The sequence below is a fragment of the Labrus mixtus genome, chromosome 6 (genome assembly GCF_963584025.1).
Source record: "Labrus mixtus chromosome 6, fLabMix1.1, whole genome shotgun sequence".
In the NCBI taxonomy this organism is placed as follows: domain Eukaryota; kingdom Metazoa; phylum Chordata; class Actinopteri; order Labriformes; family Labridae; genus Labrus; species Labrus mixtus.
The window spans coordinates 22,210,828-22,228,647 of NC_083617.1; the positions used below are offsets into that span (position 1 = coordinate 22,210,828).

Genomic DNA, 17,820 nt, shown 5'->3' on the forward strand with positions numbered 1-17,820 from the left:
TAGCTCTCCGACGAAAAAAGGTTGGAGACCCCTGATCTACATTATGATATAATATGGGGCTGCACAGTGGTGAAGTGGTTAGCACTGTTTCCTCACAGCGAGAAGGTTCCTGGTTCAAATCTTCATCAGACAGTAGCCTTTCTGTGTAGAATCTGCATGTTCTCCCCATGCTACATGCGTGGGTTCTCTCCGGCTTCCTCCCACAGTCCAACGGCATGCTCGTTAGGTTTAGGTTAGGTGACTCCCGTAGATGTGAACAGTTGAACAGTGGAGGGTTTGAATGGCTGATTGGGCAGTGTAAGCAAAGAAGGACAGAACTATATAATCGGAATTAGGATGGGTGTTACAATCGGCAGATGTAACATTGTTGGTATATATTGTAAATGAAACAGGACCCAGTATTGAACCTTGTTGAACCCCCTTCGGCAATTAAACGATTTTTACCCAACATCACACACCGCTGACTCTGTGGCAGGAAGTCCTGGAAACATTTACAGAATACAGACTCAAAACAGAGCTCACTTAGCGTCAAAAGAAGCAAACCATGGTCAACAATATGAATAGCTTTTGTTAAATCTACGAAGAGAGCAGCACAATGATTCCCTTTGTCAACAGAAGAAATTATATAATTTGTAACAGATGTAATAGCAGTGATACTGTGGTTAGCTCTAGAGCCAGATTGATGTGGATTTAAGACATGATTGCTGGAGAGAAATTATTTAGAAATTATAAACAAAAGTGTAAGCATGCATGTGTTCATAGTGAGTCCTGGAAGCTTTTTAATGAAAAACAAATAATTAGACACCAACAGATTGGTTATGTTAAGGATAACTAAACATTTCTTTTTATTAAAGTCAGTTTGATAATTTGTTGATGGTTTTAGACTTTTGAGTCTAAATTCTGGAATACATCTTTAACTGCAGGCTTTCAATTTTTAAAAAAAAATCTACGTAGTAAAATGAGCATTCACATAAATTCACTTCAAACCATCCCTGACAACTTCATCACTTTTTATAGCACCTCATTACAGCAGTGTTATTACTGTCACTTTAACAGGCTCAACAGCAGCAGCAGTACTACGAGGGATACTTCACATGTCCGGCTATTAGCGTGCCTTGTCTTTCTCATCACAAAGCTTATCCTCACTGCCAATGCCTGTCAGGACAAGAAGAGGGTAAATATTACCCTTATTAATGTTGAAAGACATCAGGCTCCATTTGCACAAACACAAATCAACAGTAAATTACATGGTGAGATCACAGCTTTCTCCTACTCATTTGGATACAGAGTGTACCCGCACCAAATCACGTCTAATGCATCACATATATCTGTAATTTAAAAAAGGTCTTTGCATATGTGTACATGTGTGTGTGAAAACGTGTGTGTGTGAGAGTGTGTCTGCAAAGCACTTATTAATCTGTCTTTGGCCTTTTGCTGGCTTATGAAGTCCTGATTGTGTGTCATTGTTTTGGCTTCATTTATTTGAACACACACCCCGTAATCACGCTTGCAAATACACAGCTTTAAAAAGGCGAGCTGCCATTTTCATCATGCCACTAACAAAATGCATTTGAAATCACTCTGACTTCCTCTAAGCTGAGCCATCAGCGCTCACACAATACAAATCAGAAGAAAAAAAACCCTCCCAGCATCAAAGCTTCAAGCTTGACTACATTAATAATATTAATAAAACAGCAAATTGAATGTGTGGGCTACAAGGTGGGGGGGGGAAAGTGTCTTGAAATCCTCTAAAGACACCCGTCTTTGTCTCTGACTCTTGTTTCTCTTTTCATTATTGGCTCATTGAAAGTGAAGGCTAATGACAAAATAGGGACTAATTCCTGTAATTATGTGTGTTTGTCAGAAGAAATTTTCAAGTGACAGCGCTTCTTTTTCTGATCTTTAAGCCAGTAGCTTTGGGGGTGCCATTGTTCCAAACAAAGCCTTGATAAACAGGTCATAAATTAGCGAGGTATGGAGATGTAGGTGGCAAGAGAGAAACAGCTCCACTGGGGAGTGCTTGCACAACAAACTTAACCCCTAGCCGTTAGCTTGCTATGTTGTATTGTTCTCAAGAACAATTCAGCAAGAACGGAGACATGTGATGTTGTTGCAAAGTCAGAGCGAAAGCAAGAAAAGAATGTCCAACAACAAGGATGAAACACAAAATGTCATATTGTGTTTAAAACAAAAGACACAACAGTGAAAGGAGCAGGACAGAGGAGAAGTATTGGTTGTAAATGGTTTTAAGGATTTCTTTTGTCCAGCGTCTGTCTGAATCTATCACAGAGAGAGGGCTTATTCTGACTGACCTTCAGAAAATGATGAGTTCAATTCTACAGTATTTGTTTGACCTTCATCATAATGGATTCAGCAGTAATATGAGAGGACACAAAGGAATCTATTCTAGTGAGCAGGAGGGAGGTTGAATAGAGGCAGCTGGGTCACACGGTCACTGAAGTCTTATTAAAGCACAAGCCGACTTTTTTGTACTCAAGCTACAGTATTTTGTTGTTGACATTCAACAATCTGAGGAGATAACAACAGTTCTAGGTTTCCACTTCAATCACAGATGAAGCTCAGTTTGATATTTAAAACATTCTTTGAGTATTCTTAGATTGGATTTGATCGCTGCCCTTTTCTCTGTGTGCTAATCATGCTACCTCCCCAAGGTTTATGAACCAATTCTAAATTCAAGTAATGTCCTGTTTCTTCAGAAGTACAGGAAACACGCCTCTTTATATATACGTTTTTTTTTAAATGTACTGTAAGTCTTTTTACAGTATTTCTCTTGTAAACACTGTAGCATGTAGGCTAATTTATCATTTTTTGTTAATTTGGAAAGGGGAGGAAGATTTTGTTGTGTTTGGTTAGATATACTTTATTGCCCCCAGCAGGAAATTTGCCTTTGGGCATAAGGGCAGGAACATACACAGCTAAATGCAAAATTACAATAATAAACAAGCACAACACAAGACAGGACAACCGTAAAAAACACATAAATAATAAAAAACAACATAATACATACTAATAAAAAGACTTCAGGCTGAAATGGCTTTATCATAATGAACAATAAAAGTGTAATACTCTGCAATGACTGGTTCAACAGGAGTCAGGTTGAGCAGGGTGACTGATGTTGACAGGAAACTGTTAAGCTTAAAACGGTTAAGCCTACTCTTTCACTTAAAGGCTCGGTAACGTTCGCCTTCATAAATGGTGTGAAGGGACTGCTGTTCACTTTTTTTTCTGGTAGCTTTTTAGCTCTGAACAGTGTTCAGGGACCCTTTTTTTTTTCTTTGAGTAAAGTTTATGTATTCAGTATAGAAAATATAGCAGAGAATTGATTCACTTCTCCAACTATCAAATTTCACCACCAAAACTCCATTGTGCACTTTTAATGATACAATTAAGATCATTCTTATGAGATTTAATTTCTAACCAACAGTGAGACCAAATTCATTCATTCATTCATTCAACATTTATTTTAACCTCGAGAGATCAATGATTTACAATGATGTCGAGAGTAGGCTATAATCAACAAATAACATAAGAACAGAATTATATTTAATCATGTTTGTAAATTGAGCCATAGTATGGTAACAATTGAATAGAGTTTTAATGAGTGTTTTTTTGTCCCAAGTGTGCTGCACAAAGGCTAAAGGATATTTTCTTCATAAGTGTTTGCTTATAGAACTTTCTGTGCATGTTGATCTTTGTCTATACACAAGGTATAGGGACTGTTTAAGCAATTCAGTGCTCTGCCCTCACACAGACTTGGTTTATGGTTTGGGCATGCTGCAGAAAGGCTCCCACTCTGGGGTAGATACTTTCAAAATGTTCTGGACCTTTGGGATGGGGCCTTCAGGACTGAACGTTCTCTTATTAGTTGAGTATTAACAGCTTTTCATTTCACCTTTTTTTTTAAATTCGCAGCCTAAGCTAGTATGTGTTTTTTTGTGAATTGTGCATCAACACATTTTCAGAGTCGTTGAAAAACCATACCACATATGAACGTCATGTTTAAGTCAAGCACAAACTCATCTCAACTCAACTCAACTCAACTCAACTCAACTCAACTCAACTCAACTCAACTTTATTTATCCTCGAAGGGCGATTGGTTTTGCATAAAGCCAGAACAATAAAGTAAAAAGACAAAAGACAAATTACAAAAGTACATCCAAAAAGCCAACACGGTCAAAATGCAAGAGGCACTGAATATAGCAGCCTTCGAGAAACAACAACATTGAGGTTAGTCCTTGACTTTCTTTGGCATCATCATTTTCATTTTTAAAAATGTTATCCAAATTATTTGCTGAACTTTTAAGTTCCTGGAAAATAAATTTGAGGGACTACAAGTTCTGTGTACTTTTGGTGGGAGAACAACATTTGGTGTAGTGTAGCTTTGTATGCCACGTCTGTTTCTCCAGTGAATCACCAGAATCTCTGAAACACAGGAGTTGCAGAAAGCATACAATATTTTTAACAGTCTGAAAAACACAAAATTCCGGTTGGAGTTTGCGGCTGCCCTCAGTCTGCTCATTTAGTCAACACCAAAATGAGACTGTGTGTGTTCGTTCGTTTGTGTGTGTGTGTGGGTGTGTGGGTGGGCAAGGGTGTGAGTGTGTGTGCATGTTAAGTGTTCAGGCGTACCTTTACACCTGAACACTTAAGAAGGTTACACAAATATTCAATTCAAACAAACAAATTTTAATGAACTTACATTATGTCTGTTTTCATCCAAGTGAAGCTTTAACAAGCACAAAGTGTGTCAAGCCCCCTGTTATGGTCCCATGATTTCATTGGTTAGTGGTGGAGCTCTGAACTCTGCTATTAACTGGAAGAGAGCGAGTATGTGGGAGGGCAGCCGAGCCGACAAGTAAAGAGCCACTTGGAGAGTTTGGGTCCCTCCAGATTGCCGTAGCAACTATTCTACTTCATAGCTATTTGAGGGAAACCAGCCACACCTATCCAACCCTCTCAACATGTCTCCACAGTCCCCTTCCCCTGACCCCAACACGCACACACACAGCACATCCAAGCTAAAAACAACCTTACCCTGTAAAGGGTTGAGTGGCTCTCTACCACCACTTCTGTAAGAATAATACACTCACTGCGTAAATGTATTCTGGTTACTCAATAAGTGCCTGTGTTTAGTTTCATATTCCACCGGGTGATTCACTGGTGGGGGTGTTTGAGGGGAACTAAAAGAAAAAAAAAAAACTTTAATGGAAAATTGTTCTACTGTGGGATTTTTTTTTGCCTATAATGTCTGATTCAACACAGATGAAAAAAAGCTAACATGTAATCCTACACAGAGTGGACTGCCTTTAAATCAAAAATACTAGATCTAGCTTGACAATCATTCCAAACATGAGTTATTGAGAAAAAAAGATGCGTTTATCACTTGAGTGAAAAAAAAATCCTCCGAAGAGTAAATTAGGCAAACACAAAAATGCTTGATTACTTCCTTAACAAAGTATATTAAGGTCATATTTAATGTACAACAACTGTCTTACTTACTATCAATAAGTAGTAATTAAGAGAGCATTGGGGGAAAACTCTTAGTTAATGGCCTATTAGCTATTATGGTCATATAGAATAAGTTACTAATAAGCAACCAGTATGCTACTGATTAGCATGCTAATAAGCAACTAGTTCCTGTTTTTGGTGTAGCAACTGTAGGTTGCATTTCCCCAACTGGACAACCTTGAACCAACTGGTTTTTGTAACGAGAAAAAACCGAGAGTCCGGACACCCTGAAGAAGGTTGTTTGTGCAGCATTGCGTGGGAGGTCACCCAGCTTTCTAATGACCTGTCTATGTTTTTAACACTTCTATGATGAAATAGCCAAGTTGTTAAAGGCTTTTATGATGAAATATCCAATTGAAAAAAGGCTTTTAACTTTTTTCAGAAGCGTGCCTTGGTTTCACCTTTCTGGTATTTGTAGCTGTTGTTTTCCTAAAACTTTTATCTCCCCGTGGTGAAGTTGGTGGCTGGTTTGTGGTGAAGGCTATAGACACTCTTGGTGGTTCCCTGCAACATTCCTTGTGCACCTGTTTGCTGCGTTCAGGCGTGCTGGGTACGTTTCTCTCCCAGAACACAGCCGTGAAAGTAAATTGTAATAAAATGAATGATTTTTGATTGACTTAATTGCAGCTATATAACTAATACAACTCTCTCTAAAGGTGTTTCCATTCTACATAATGAAACATCAATTAATGAACATGTTCTTTTGGAACCTTTACCTGTGTATGATCAAGGTGTTAATATCATGTATTTCCTGAGGTTAAATTCCTCTGGTGGTGGGTTAGCAACATTGGGGTTGTAATGTTACTTCAGTTCTGTGATGCTGATACTTGTGAATAGGCTGTATTCTTTTGGTGAATGATAAATGGACTTGAGCGTGTGTAACGCTTTTCTAGTCTTCTGACTAGTCAAAGTGCTTAACACCCCAGGTCACACCTACCCATTCACACCCTGATGGCAGAGGCTGCTGAGTAAAGTGACCATCACCACCATAAGTGTCTTGCCCTAGTAAGCATCAGACATCTTGCTGCAGAAGCTGGGGATCAAACCCTCAATCCTTCTGGTTGAGAGATGTCAGACTCCACCAACGGAGATACAGCAGCCCGCAGAGGTTGTTTTTACAACAAAGAGGCAATTTCAATTCATAATTTTTGGTTTTACTACTGTTGAGATGTAATAAGCAGTTGTGTTAAAAGGAACTGAATTTGCAGTAATGCGGCTACATCAAGCTTCTCCTGAGATTTAATGGAAGGAGCATGTAGCTACGAAACTGAAGGAATTCTCTTCATTAATTGAATTAAAACGACACTAATGAAGAAAGATAAATTCCATGACATTACGTTAACAAGCACATTACTTTAACTGAATGGATCATTTCATATTTGATAGTAATACAGTAAGAAACATGTGTTGTGAAAATATTTAAGTAGGTAATTGTATGCAAATGTTTTTGGACACTTCCTTACCATAGCTTTCCATTTCAAACGCAGTTAATTTAGTATTGTTTTGAATTAATCCAATAAAGATATTAATGCTAAGAAATATTTCTTTTGGTTATTTTATTTATCTATTGTAATGTTTTCACGAGTATATCCAAATTATAATTTCTATTTAATACCTCTTTTTTATTTTACCATTTATTATTAAAAAAAAAAAAAAAACTTTAATTGAATCCACTTGGTGGCAGTGTTGCCTCACAAAAAAATCCTTCACCTTTTGGGACTTCAGTCAGTGACCCAGTTCTCTTCAGGTAAACCAGAAATTAAATGTGTGGTCCAGTTTTGAGGATCCAGATTGAATACTATATAAATAGATACATTTATTTGGCAAACACATGATGATGGATTTACATTTAAATAAACCAACCAGGTTTTAAGCACCTGCTGGGAGTTTACATTCAATATTTGGTGGCTCTCATTTTTTTACCCATTTGATCTTTATGTTCAATGGAAGCCATGACAACAACTTTTCTGACAAATGTTCAATTTCCAAAAACAAGAAAATACTGTAATACAAATGTCATTGTGTTAGAATAGAAAAGAATAACCTACAGTTTCTCTGCTAATAAAAGTCTTGAAGATATATATCAGATGTTTTGTGCTCATGACCACATTAATTATTAAACCCCTGCTTTAGCCAGCAGCATGTAGCTATCAGAGTGTTTCTGAGAAAATGCTTAGAGCCTGCTCTGAAACGAAAGTCAAAGTAAAACATCTTCACTGTTGACTAAGAAAAGAAGACGACACAAATCCTATTCTTTGAAATACACGTACATTTTATTGGTGACAATCTGACAGTGAATACCTGGCATTGATCAAAATACACCCATTATTGTGTGGAAACTGCAAGAGAACAAGACATTATAGTAGATCATAAAAAATAGAAACAAAACTACTTTGCGTCGTCGATAAAGAACTAAAAGAACAAAGTGTACAATGTGTTGCGTTTCAGAGAGGCAGAGGTTGTCCTAACTACAAGCTCAATCATTTTTTAGCTTTAAAATCTTCTGAATGATTGTAGAGTTTATATATTGTTACGCAGATACTTTAACAAGATGCAAGCTGGCTAGACTGCTACCTCAAAACGAACCCACCCAAGCACTCGACTTGAGACTCAAATGTCAGAAATGTGACATCTTACCCCAAATGTCAAAGGGTGTGAATCCAGCACCAAGGATCAAAGTTCCATTTGAGCTAAACACGTCTTCATATAATTTGACCATATAGCTTTGATGAAAGCTGCTACATAATGGTATCCTGTGCATCACATATTAGTCAAGGTAGCACAAAATACATGGTAATCATTTAACCAAGGAAACAATGTGGTGTTAGATTCAATCCTTCCACTTGATATTTTGTGAGTAAAGAGATGTGAAGAAGTAGTGAAAGGTTACTAGGTTAGTTAACAGTTAAGTAGGTGGAGTGCTGCCCTGCTGTGGTAGTTATGAGCTGTTATTAGCATCAACTCCATCAGCTCAGGAAGCAGCGAATGTAACACAAAGCCCAGCCCGTCTCCGACTCTGTGACAAGGCTGAGGAGAACACAGTTTATTCCAGAAAACTCAAACACCACCATCATCATCATCATCAGTGGTAAACCTTGGTTTTGTGTATTAGTAATAGCGACTGACCTGTTGCTCGTTGCCTGTTGTTAAGTCATTCCTATGTGACACATGCGAAACATGCATTGCAGAGATAGTGCCGAAGACAGCAACTTGTGCAACTCTGTACACTGACACTGAAAAGCCCGAGCCGTAATTCACAGTTTAAAAAAAAAAACAATCAAAGAAAATGGCTTTAAAAGAGGCTATATAATAAAATCGTTTTATTAGGATTTGAAGATTCCCCTCTCTCTCTCGAGCCAAGCAACTGAGGAACCTACAGGTGGTAGGTTTATTAAATATGTGTCATGATATTTTTTCCTTCATACATGTCATCTTGAGGCTATAGCTCCATGCAGCTAGCGTTGGAACTTGTGGAAAAGTCTTGTAAACAACGTCTGCCTCCTCAATTTAAGTTAGGATGTGGCTATTCTTCTGGACGCAGTGAACTGAAAGAACCCCAATATATAACTGCCATATATTTATATAGTCGATGAGATGCTGGACACACTTTGCAAGCTTAAGGAGCTGAAGCAGATGAAGGGGCCCCGTCACACCAGCGTTCATGACGAGGACGTTTTGGAACAAAATCCTATCGTTTCCAATGGAATCGGATCAAAATGGAATTAAAAATCTGAAACTAATCAGATTGTATTTTGGTCGTATCCTTCATGGCCTCAGTATGCCAAAACTAAAAATGCATTGCATCTACTTTGGTCACTCCATGAACTCTATGAAGCCGTCGTCTGACCATGAATCAGCTCGGAAATTGCTAATATGTGGGAGGTTCTAGTGAAACAAAAAAGGCAATCCTTTATCCTGATACATGAGATGTGATTTTAGGGTATAGAAGTGTTCACGTAAATAGTCCAACAACTAGAAATGTGGTTGGAGTAGAGAGGCGACATCAACATCAAGTTGCTATGCGTACTCGTCCAGACAGACGTTTAGTGATATTACTTAAAGGCTGTATTGTTGTTCTATGAAAGTCAACTGGTTCCAGGATGCATTTAATGCCTTCCACCTCTATAGAAGAAATGAGTTTCCTGGTTTAAGACCAACAAAGACCAACAAAGGACAGAGATCTGATTCTCTGCAGAGTTTGAGGAGGCAGCAGCTTACTCCAGTTATTGTGAAGCCCACTCTCATCTTCACACATAAATCTGCACCGTTAACATGAGCAAAGCGTTTGACAGCGTTAACATCTGGATGAACGAAACACAGCAGAACCTCAGAATGAAGGAAGATATCATATACGTGTTCATACATTCCTATTTGATACAAGCTGGCTGTCAAATGCCAATGGATGAAACTAGCAACAACCAAAGCGAGCGATCGTATGATGTGGTCTTTACATCACCAGGCAGGGAGAGAGGATTAAGAGATTCCATCTTCAAATGTAGTTGCAGTTTCTCTATAGTGGCAGCAAAGGTTAAGAAAACAGATCACAATAATGCCCCTATGAATCAGCCTGGAAGTTCTATTGACTATGTCGATGACGCGCTGCCTTTGATGAAGTGTGACGCTCAGTGATTACTTCTGAACTCACACTTTCATCTAAAGCTATTTGAAGAGGGACAATGGATGAACTGTGCGCTCTGATCTGATGGTGTGAGTGAGTCTTGACATCACTTTTAAAAATCATACTAGGCACTCTTTAATTAAGACCTTCATTATCATCTAGTGGCTTTTTCTCTTGATTATTGCTAAAGCGTCCTCGTTCTTTAGTGCAGGAATAATAGTTTCTGCTAAATTGAATGGCTCAAGTTCTTCTGTTGTATGTTGAACATAACTGTCTAAATGTCTCCATGGTAACAATGTAATGAATGTCAATGAAAAGTCCACAGAAGTTGTTCTGCAGGTGGGATGAAAAAGGGGATTGGACACATTCAGATACTGCTACAGTTTCACAGATGACTGATAACAACTGTTAATATAGAGTGAAATGCTTTTTTAAGGACGGAGGTATTCAAGTTTCTTTTGTGATTGCAAAAAAGAGCAACAGGCAAACACATCCAAACTCTCACTCTAAACGAACACAGCAATCAAACGTGCCTCTCCTGCAATGGCTGGTGAGAGAAAAAATGTTGAGATGGTCCATGTGGAAGCACACATACACACCCACGCACACTAAGCACACACTCTTGGCTCGAACGCTGCTGAAACAAAGCTAAAAAATCTGTACAATATTTAAATACTGTATTTACAGAAATAAACACACGTCATCGTCCGTCACACTTGGCTTCAAAATATTCAAGTGGGCGACTGACCTTCTGTCCACAGCATGTTAAGAAGCTGAAGCAGGAACAAAACAAAGGCAACTGTAAAGCGCAATTGATGATAGCCGTACTTGTTAGAAGACTAAGCCTGCAGAGCGCTTCACATTCAGTTTTAATTATGGGTAACCTCTAAGGAGCCAACCCGGTGGTTTGGCCTGATGTGGCCTTTGATTGGAGATACAATGTTTCACATAATTGCTGATGATTCTCCAGAGCATGCCATCAGTTTTCAGATTGAGTGCATATCTGCACCCGGGTCGTAGCAAATGATAGGATTTAGTATTTAAGCACTAAAAAAGTATTACAATTAATATGATGTGATGATATTGAAGTAGGTCATTTTATCAATGTCACGTAAGGGTGCCATAAAGAACACGTTTTGAAAGGAGACTCTAGTAAAATCTGATGAAGTTTGCTTTTGAGTTGCAAAGCTTGTTTCCCTCAAAAGCAGCACAAGGTGTTTGAAATGGCCTACAGATCAAAGCTATCTCTGCGTAACTGGAAAGCTGAACAGGCTGTGTATACTAACAATCCTTTTGATACATACTTTTTGTGTTAATGATGTGTAAAATGTGTGATATCATATGTTACATGTAAGAGAACTCACACACAGATTTCTTCAGCTCTATAGTGGATTTCAGCGTTGTTTCTTTGGTTCAGAGTCACAGCTCCAGTCATTCTGTCTACAAGCAGAAGCAGCAGCTGTCTTAAGTGGAAAAAAATATCTGATAAAGCCACTGTGCACTTCCTGACCTGCATCAGAGAGCAGGCAAACACAATTAGAGATTACAGCACAAGTTACCAAAATGTCCCGCAGTAACCTCTGGTTCCTGTATCTGTCCACGGTGGATACACTTCACACAGACAGACACAGCTAGTTCACCTGGAAGTTACTCCATGAACTGACCATACCGATATGATGATCTTTGATATGAATCTCAAGAAAACTCATCGGACCTTGTATTACTGACGGATTTCTGGTAAGCATCAAGTCGATCTGAAAATTGATGGTATGCTTTGGAAAAAGTCCGGCAGCTGCATGAAGTTGTAAAAGTTTACTCTATTTTTCAAAAGAGCTCAATCATGCAAAACCACGGGTAAGACCTCCAGAACTGTAGTGAGAAAAGGGTGATTTAAGTTTGACGAACAGTTTTGAGACCTTCAGTCGCAGCTCAATGACATGACATTATGACCTTCTGACAGCTTTGTCACAAAGGAATGGTTTCTGCTGAGCACGTTATGGATGAACTGCAGGATCAAGCATTAACAGTGGAATAACCTTTTATCTTAAACCTGACTCAAAGCTGTAGCATCAGCATGGTGGTATGTGTTGGGTTATTACGAGTGTGTGAACACAGTGGAGCTCCTCAGCAAATGGACTGCAGGGTCAGAGTAAAGTGAGGTTACTTCCCCTTTAAGTCATTCTGGGTTAATGATGACATTTTACACTTTGATTCACACGGTTTAACATCAGCGCTCAAACTGAGAGGGACTGCGCCTTGAGATTCTTTTATTTTAACCACTCTCCAGTAAATATCCCAGACATATGTGTGTGTGTGTTTGTGTGTGTGTGTGTGTGTGTGTGTGTGTGGAGTAAATTTTCCCTTTCCGATTCTTTTTCAACAACTCTAATGTTCCCTTTTTAATGGCTCAGGAAGTCAATGCTAGCTTTGACCGTGCGTCCAGTGGACACGTCGACCGCCATGGCTCGAATCTCTGTATCGCCAAACTGCATGAGCGTCTGGATCTCGCGGCGAGGCGCCGTGCTTTCCGTTCCGCTCACATCCAAGCGCAGTGTCCCACACTTCTTGACGCTGCTCTCGCTGATGAAGCCCACTTTCTCTCTCTCAGAGCAGTAAACATGGATGACGATAACCTGCTGAGAAGGCTTGGCCGGCGTGTAGCTCCGCTTTACACTCTCACCCAGAGCCACGGACTGATCGGCGGCGATGAATGTGTCAAAGACGTCAGTGCACCAGCGTGTGCCGTCCTTCACCAGCAGCTTATCTGGTGGGTGCTTGCCCTCCACGAAGCGATTGAGGACGCCCACCCCGTACGTGAGGGGGGAGCGGCGCACTTTGATGATGCTGGGATCGAGGCCAAACAGCACGGCGCCTTTCAGAATAGTGAGGCCGACATCGTGAGGGATGATGATGCGGCTGCGACCCTGCAACATGTTCTGGACGGCTTGTTGAAGCAGGGGAGACTCGGCAAATCCTCCCACTAAGAACAGGAACTTGATGTCGCTCACCTCGGGCTTATCAAACAGATCAGCTGGAGGAGAAAAACAAAATCTTATTAAAGTAAACTTAAGACAGGTTGCTTGACTTATAACTGAATTATACACTTTACATCGTTTCATGCTTTTATGATCATTTTAACATTTCACTTGAGGCTGACATAAAATATCGACAGTATTGGAGACGCATTTCAGTTCTTGTTTTTGTTCTTAGAAGCGCCACAAGGTTTGCATACTCTTTTTGAATGCATCTCAAATTGAAAGCAAACCCGCAAAAGGAAGTGAAATCATAGCTGCACTTCTCTCTTTTAGGCAGAAAGGCTTAAGTCCATTAAACCTGTGACTAAAGTCAAAACCTAAGCGGGATACGGTTAAATGTCGTATTTGTGAACTTCACACTTTTGATCTCTCATTACTGTACCAACATTTGTGCACTGATATCTATATCAGGTACAGCCCTGTAGATTAACATTTGATGTTTGTAACTAATCCAGTACAATCTTATACACTAGCAGAACCAGTATCAGCTCCAATAGACCACCAGGAAACGATGGAAAAAGAACCCAGTCGTTCTAATCTTCACGTTTTACCTAAAATCAGCCGAAGACTCTAAAAATATTTGAGTGGTCAAAACAGGGTGCAGTTTCTTTTATTTCAATATCATTACAGGCTGACATAACAGATAAATGCAGGCGGATATGTTGCCTTCTTACCGTTTTTATATAAAATTGAAAGCTTGAAAGGTTTTTTTCTTTTCACTAATCTTAGCTGCCAATCCTAGAAAGCGAGCAACCTGTGCATGTTGCATGAATAATTCCTGTATTTAACCTGAGTTTGTGTCCAAGTATTTGAGAGATGACTGCGTCAACTTCTCCCACTGAGAAACAACTTTTAGAGAATTAATCAGAATTTAGATTCAGTAAAAATAAACATGTAACTCTGACATGTACTTTAAAGCAGATTTGAGCCTCAATGAGTTTATCCTGGTTAAAAGCAGGGGGAGAGGGCTTTCAGTCCTCATCAGTGTCAGAATGAAAGTGCTGTTGATTTATTGATAGTGATATCCTTGTGTACATGAAGCAGAGATGTGCTGCTCATCAACACTTCCTGCAGTGTGACTTGGATGAACATCCTCATTATGGTGTTGGGACTCTATGTAAGGCTGTAAATGACTGCACACATGTGATTGTAAAGTGTTGAACTGTTCAAAAGACCAAAAAAAACCTCTTCATAAAAGTTAGTAGAATGAACACACTTATGATGAAGTCGCTGACTGTAGGAAGATTTTTATCTTTTACGTTCTCAGTTCAGTCAGAACCTCGGTCACAGTTTCTTTTGTAGGAACATTTCATACACATTTCATGAGTTTTTCAGTCACAGCGCTCATAAAGGAAAGCCAGACAGGACGATCCGTGCTAAAGTAATGTGACCTACTTTCCTCTGGTTAAGGAAGTTATGAATTATGTAGGTTGGCTGGTTTAAGGGCGAGACTGGCCCTCTCATTTAAAAACAACAAAACCACATTCCTCAGAATGCCGTGACATTTTCAAAGACTTCATCAAGTTCAGCAGCTGAAACATGAAATGGTATGAAGTGTATGGTGTTATGCAGTAGTTTACTGAAGCTACATTAATGAAACAGTGACTACGAGCTTCATCTTAAAAGCTGCATGTTTTCTGTAGTTTTGAAAATAAAAAAAAGCTCTGCCTCCTGTGTGTGCTCAGATGTGAGACATTTAGTCTAATTAGAAGTGTCTCTCGATCACCAGCAGTAACATGTGCACAGTCACTCACCCCAGGCAAAAATGAGTGACAAACATGAAAGCAAAAACACAAATCAAAATACAAATTTGACCGGCAATAGAGAAGAGTCAAAACATATAAGAGATAGGCACACACCTACTTCACGAGATAGTTGGATGTGCGAAAACCTCCTTTTAAAATGTTGTTTTCTGTTGTTTCAAAACAAGCCAATAATGATCATTTGGATTAAAGTCAGCTGAATGAATACATGTTCGTTGTCCTTAGGATGTTAGTTTAACCACAAAGGGTCGAGGGGTGAGTCTGTGTTGAGGTGAAGTAGTTCTTTATAGCTTACTGAGATGTTGGATGATGTGGTCTATGGTGGGCTTGAAGAGGGAATTCATGGCATCTGGATTCATCCTCAGCATCCCCTGAGACGACCATTTCACAAAATCCACACTGGAGGGGAGAGGAGAGAAAATCAGACACATGCTCAGGAATTAATTCTAGAAAACTTGACCTTTCCAACATCAACAAACCAGCAACCATGAAATCTGACTGTGTAGAATATTCTGTTATTATAAAGATATTAATAAGAGAAGTTTTAACTACGGTTTCACTTTTATTTTAAGGAGTTGATGAACCTCGCCCATTAGTCAGTGTTGTTTTCAGATCTGCAGCTCGGGCTTCGTATGCACACTGACATAGATTTATTCTTTGTGAGCAACCACCTCCTGAGGTGTACACAACATCTCCCTGTGCCTGATGGAGTCTGTCTGTCAAATGATCAATCCTAAAAGAATCCATAGTATCCATCTGCTCTGATCCCATGTGTCTAATTCATGAACAGTGTGTGCAAATGCGAGTGTGTAAGTCGCCCATAAGCGTGTGCTGACGTCCGCCCCGTTACAAGTCTTTCCTGCGACACGAGACAGACTGAGTGCTTCCAGTTAGGCGTCAGAGGAGTGTCTGGGGGGCACTGAGGGCTTCAGTTTCAGCCGTATAAACATATTTTAATGTTCCTCTGTGTGGGGTAATGAAAAATCCACACAGACATGAGACAGGGCCATTAAGATCTAGACTCCATGACGGTCAGAAAGTCAATCGTTATGAGTGCTCAATGGCCGGAAGTGAAAATTATATCTCTGTTATTATCTTCTCTGTCTATGCTGTGTTCGTCAATGAAGTCAGGATGAGAACATTACATTTTCAAACAACCGGTCAGCTTATGTTTCTACAATTGTCCATAAAACATGTTGTCACCGGGGCGCCGATAGCCTAGCGATTATGTCACATCCAAATATACGGACGCTATAGTCCTCATCACAGAGGCCGTGGGTTCTAATCCGACCCTGGCCCTTTGCTGCACGCCATCCCCAACTCTCTCCTGCCATGTCCTGTCTCTCTTCAGTGGTCCTATCCAATGATTTTATTTTTGATTTAACCTTTATTTAACCAGGAAAGAAACTCATTGAGATTAAAAATCTCTTCTTCAAGAGTCTCCTGGCCAAGACAGGCAGCAAAACATTAACAGAGTTTCACACGGACAACGAGCAGCAAAGCATTCAAATACAAAATACATTAGACATTAATAGACAAAAATAACAAATCCTAACAGCAAATGTTTGTCAAAAATCATCCACAAATACATCAGGAAGAACATCTACAGCCAGATAAGGTACAATAAAGGTAAAAAGGTCAGAAAAAAAATAAAAAATGTTGTTACCACTCCTCTGTTTAACTTGGTTTAGACACAACCTCAGTCACCAGTAAAGATATTTGATAGCACCAAAGCTCATAAGCTCAACTCAGTATTTTGCTGCTGTGCTTGGTCTGCATGTACTCACTTGCTTTTGCGCAGGGCGTGCTCCACACTGTGCCCCCTGAACTTCTTGTAGTAGTCGATGAAGGAAAAGGGCAGGTTAATATTGAGTGGGTTGGTTCTGTCCGGGGCCGCTGCCCTCTTTCGAGACTCAAACGCGATCATCAGGTCCACCCAGGCGGCCGGCCTCTTAATCTTAAATTGGTCAATGAAATCCTGGCCAAAGATCTTACACAGGAGCTTCTCAAACTCATAGTCAATCCCGATAGAGCCGTAGGGACCACCTGGGGAAAGAAGGGAGTGTGTTAGTGAAAGGATAAAAAAAAATAAAAATAAGATGCAACCTGAGCAGCTTAACATGGGAGAAGAAGTGATATGTCTTCTTACCTGAGGCCTTATAGAGCTCCTTTAGGTGTCCCTCTGGAAGACGGATCTGATGGACTGTCAGGTCGACAGTCCCCCCGCCACAATCCACCACCACATAACGGTCACCTACACACACAATCATCAAAAATGTATCAGACACGAAGCCGCAGCGCTGCTCTTTTTTTTTTTAAGAAACATCTCTAAAGGAGGTGAGATGTGCCTCTCTGTGACGCTTTAGCTTCTTGAACCAGAGCACGGAGAGAACAGCTGACCTACATTTCTGCAGCACAAAGGTGAGGAGATGAAAGAAGAGAAATTGGATGAGTTAGGGAGCGGGGCTTTGGTAAAGACATGATCGTGGACAAAAGCCAGCTGCTTTAGAAACAAAGGATTTACACAGTGACACACATTCAAAGTCACAGTTATTTTCTCCTAAATCTCTCCATCACTGTTTTAAGTCTGGATGTGCAGATCTTCTTATTACATTCAAAAGCCAGATTCACAAGTATTTCACTATAAAAGCTCTTCAAATAATAGAATGACAGTTAGTCATCCACATTTTTAAGCTCACATAATCTTTTTATTTCAGTTCATGATTTTATTTTGAAAAATTAGAGAATAGATGTGTCGGAGACAAGCCCTATGAGGAAACAACTATTTTCTGGCAGCTTATGTTTTAGCAGAGTCATTGGTTGTGTTTGAGTGATAAGAAATCCAGCAGTCTGTGGCACAGACACGGAAAGTAAA

General features: G+C 39.7%; 1 protein-coding gene across 6 annotated transcripts in view; it reads right to left on the minus strand.

Annotated features, from left to right (window-relative positions):
• The window catches only part of hspa12a (heat shock protein 12A), a 59,753-nt gene that overhangs the window by 7,478 nt on the left and 34,455 nt on the right, over positions 1-17,820 (minus strand). For 5 of the 6 annotated variants that reach the window (XM_061040511.1, XM_061040510.1, XM_061040513.1 and 2 more), the window contains 4 exons: positions 17,095-17,199; positions 16,733-16,991; positions 15,241-15,344; positions 7,781-13,178 (listed from right to left, as the gene is read on the minus strand). In XM_061040511.1, coding sequence (XP_060896494.1) covers positions 12,547-13,178; positions 15,241-15,344; positions 16,733-16,991; positions 17,095-17,199 — 1,100 coding nt within the window. In that variant the 3' untranslated portion in view covers positions 7,781-12,546. Of the gene's footprint in view, positions 1-7,780; positions 13,179-15,240; positions 15,345-16,732; positions 16,992-17,094; positions 17,200-17,820 lie in introns of those variants that run through there. The other variant, XR_009673298.1, reaches the window with a different exon arrangement.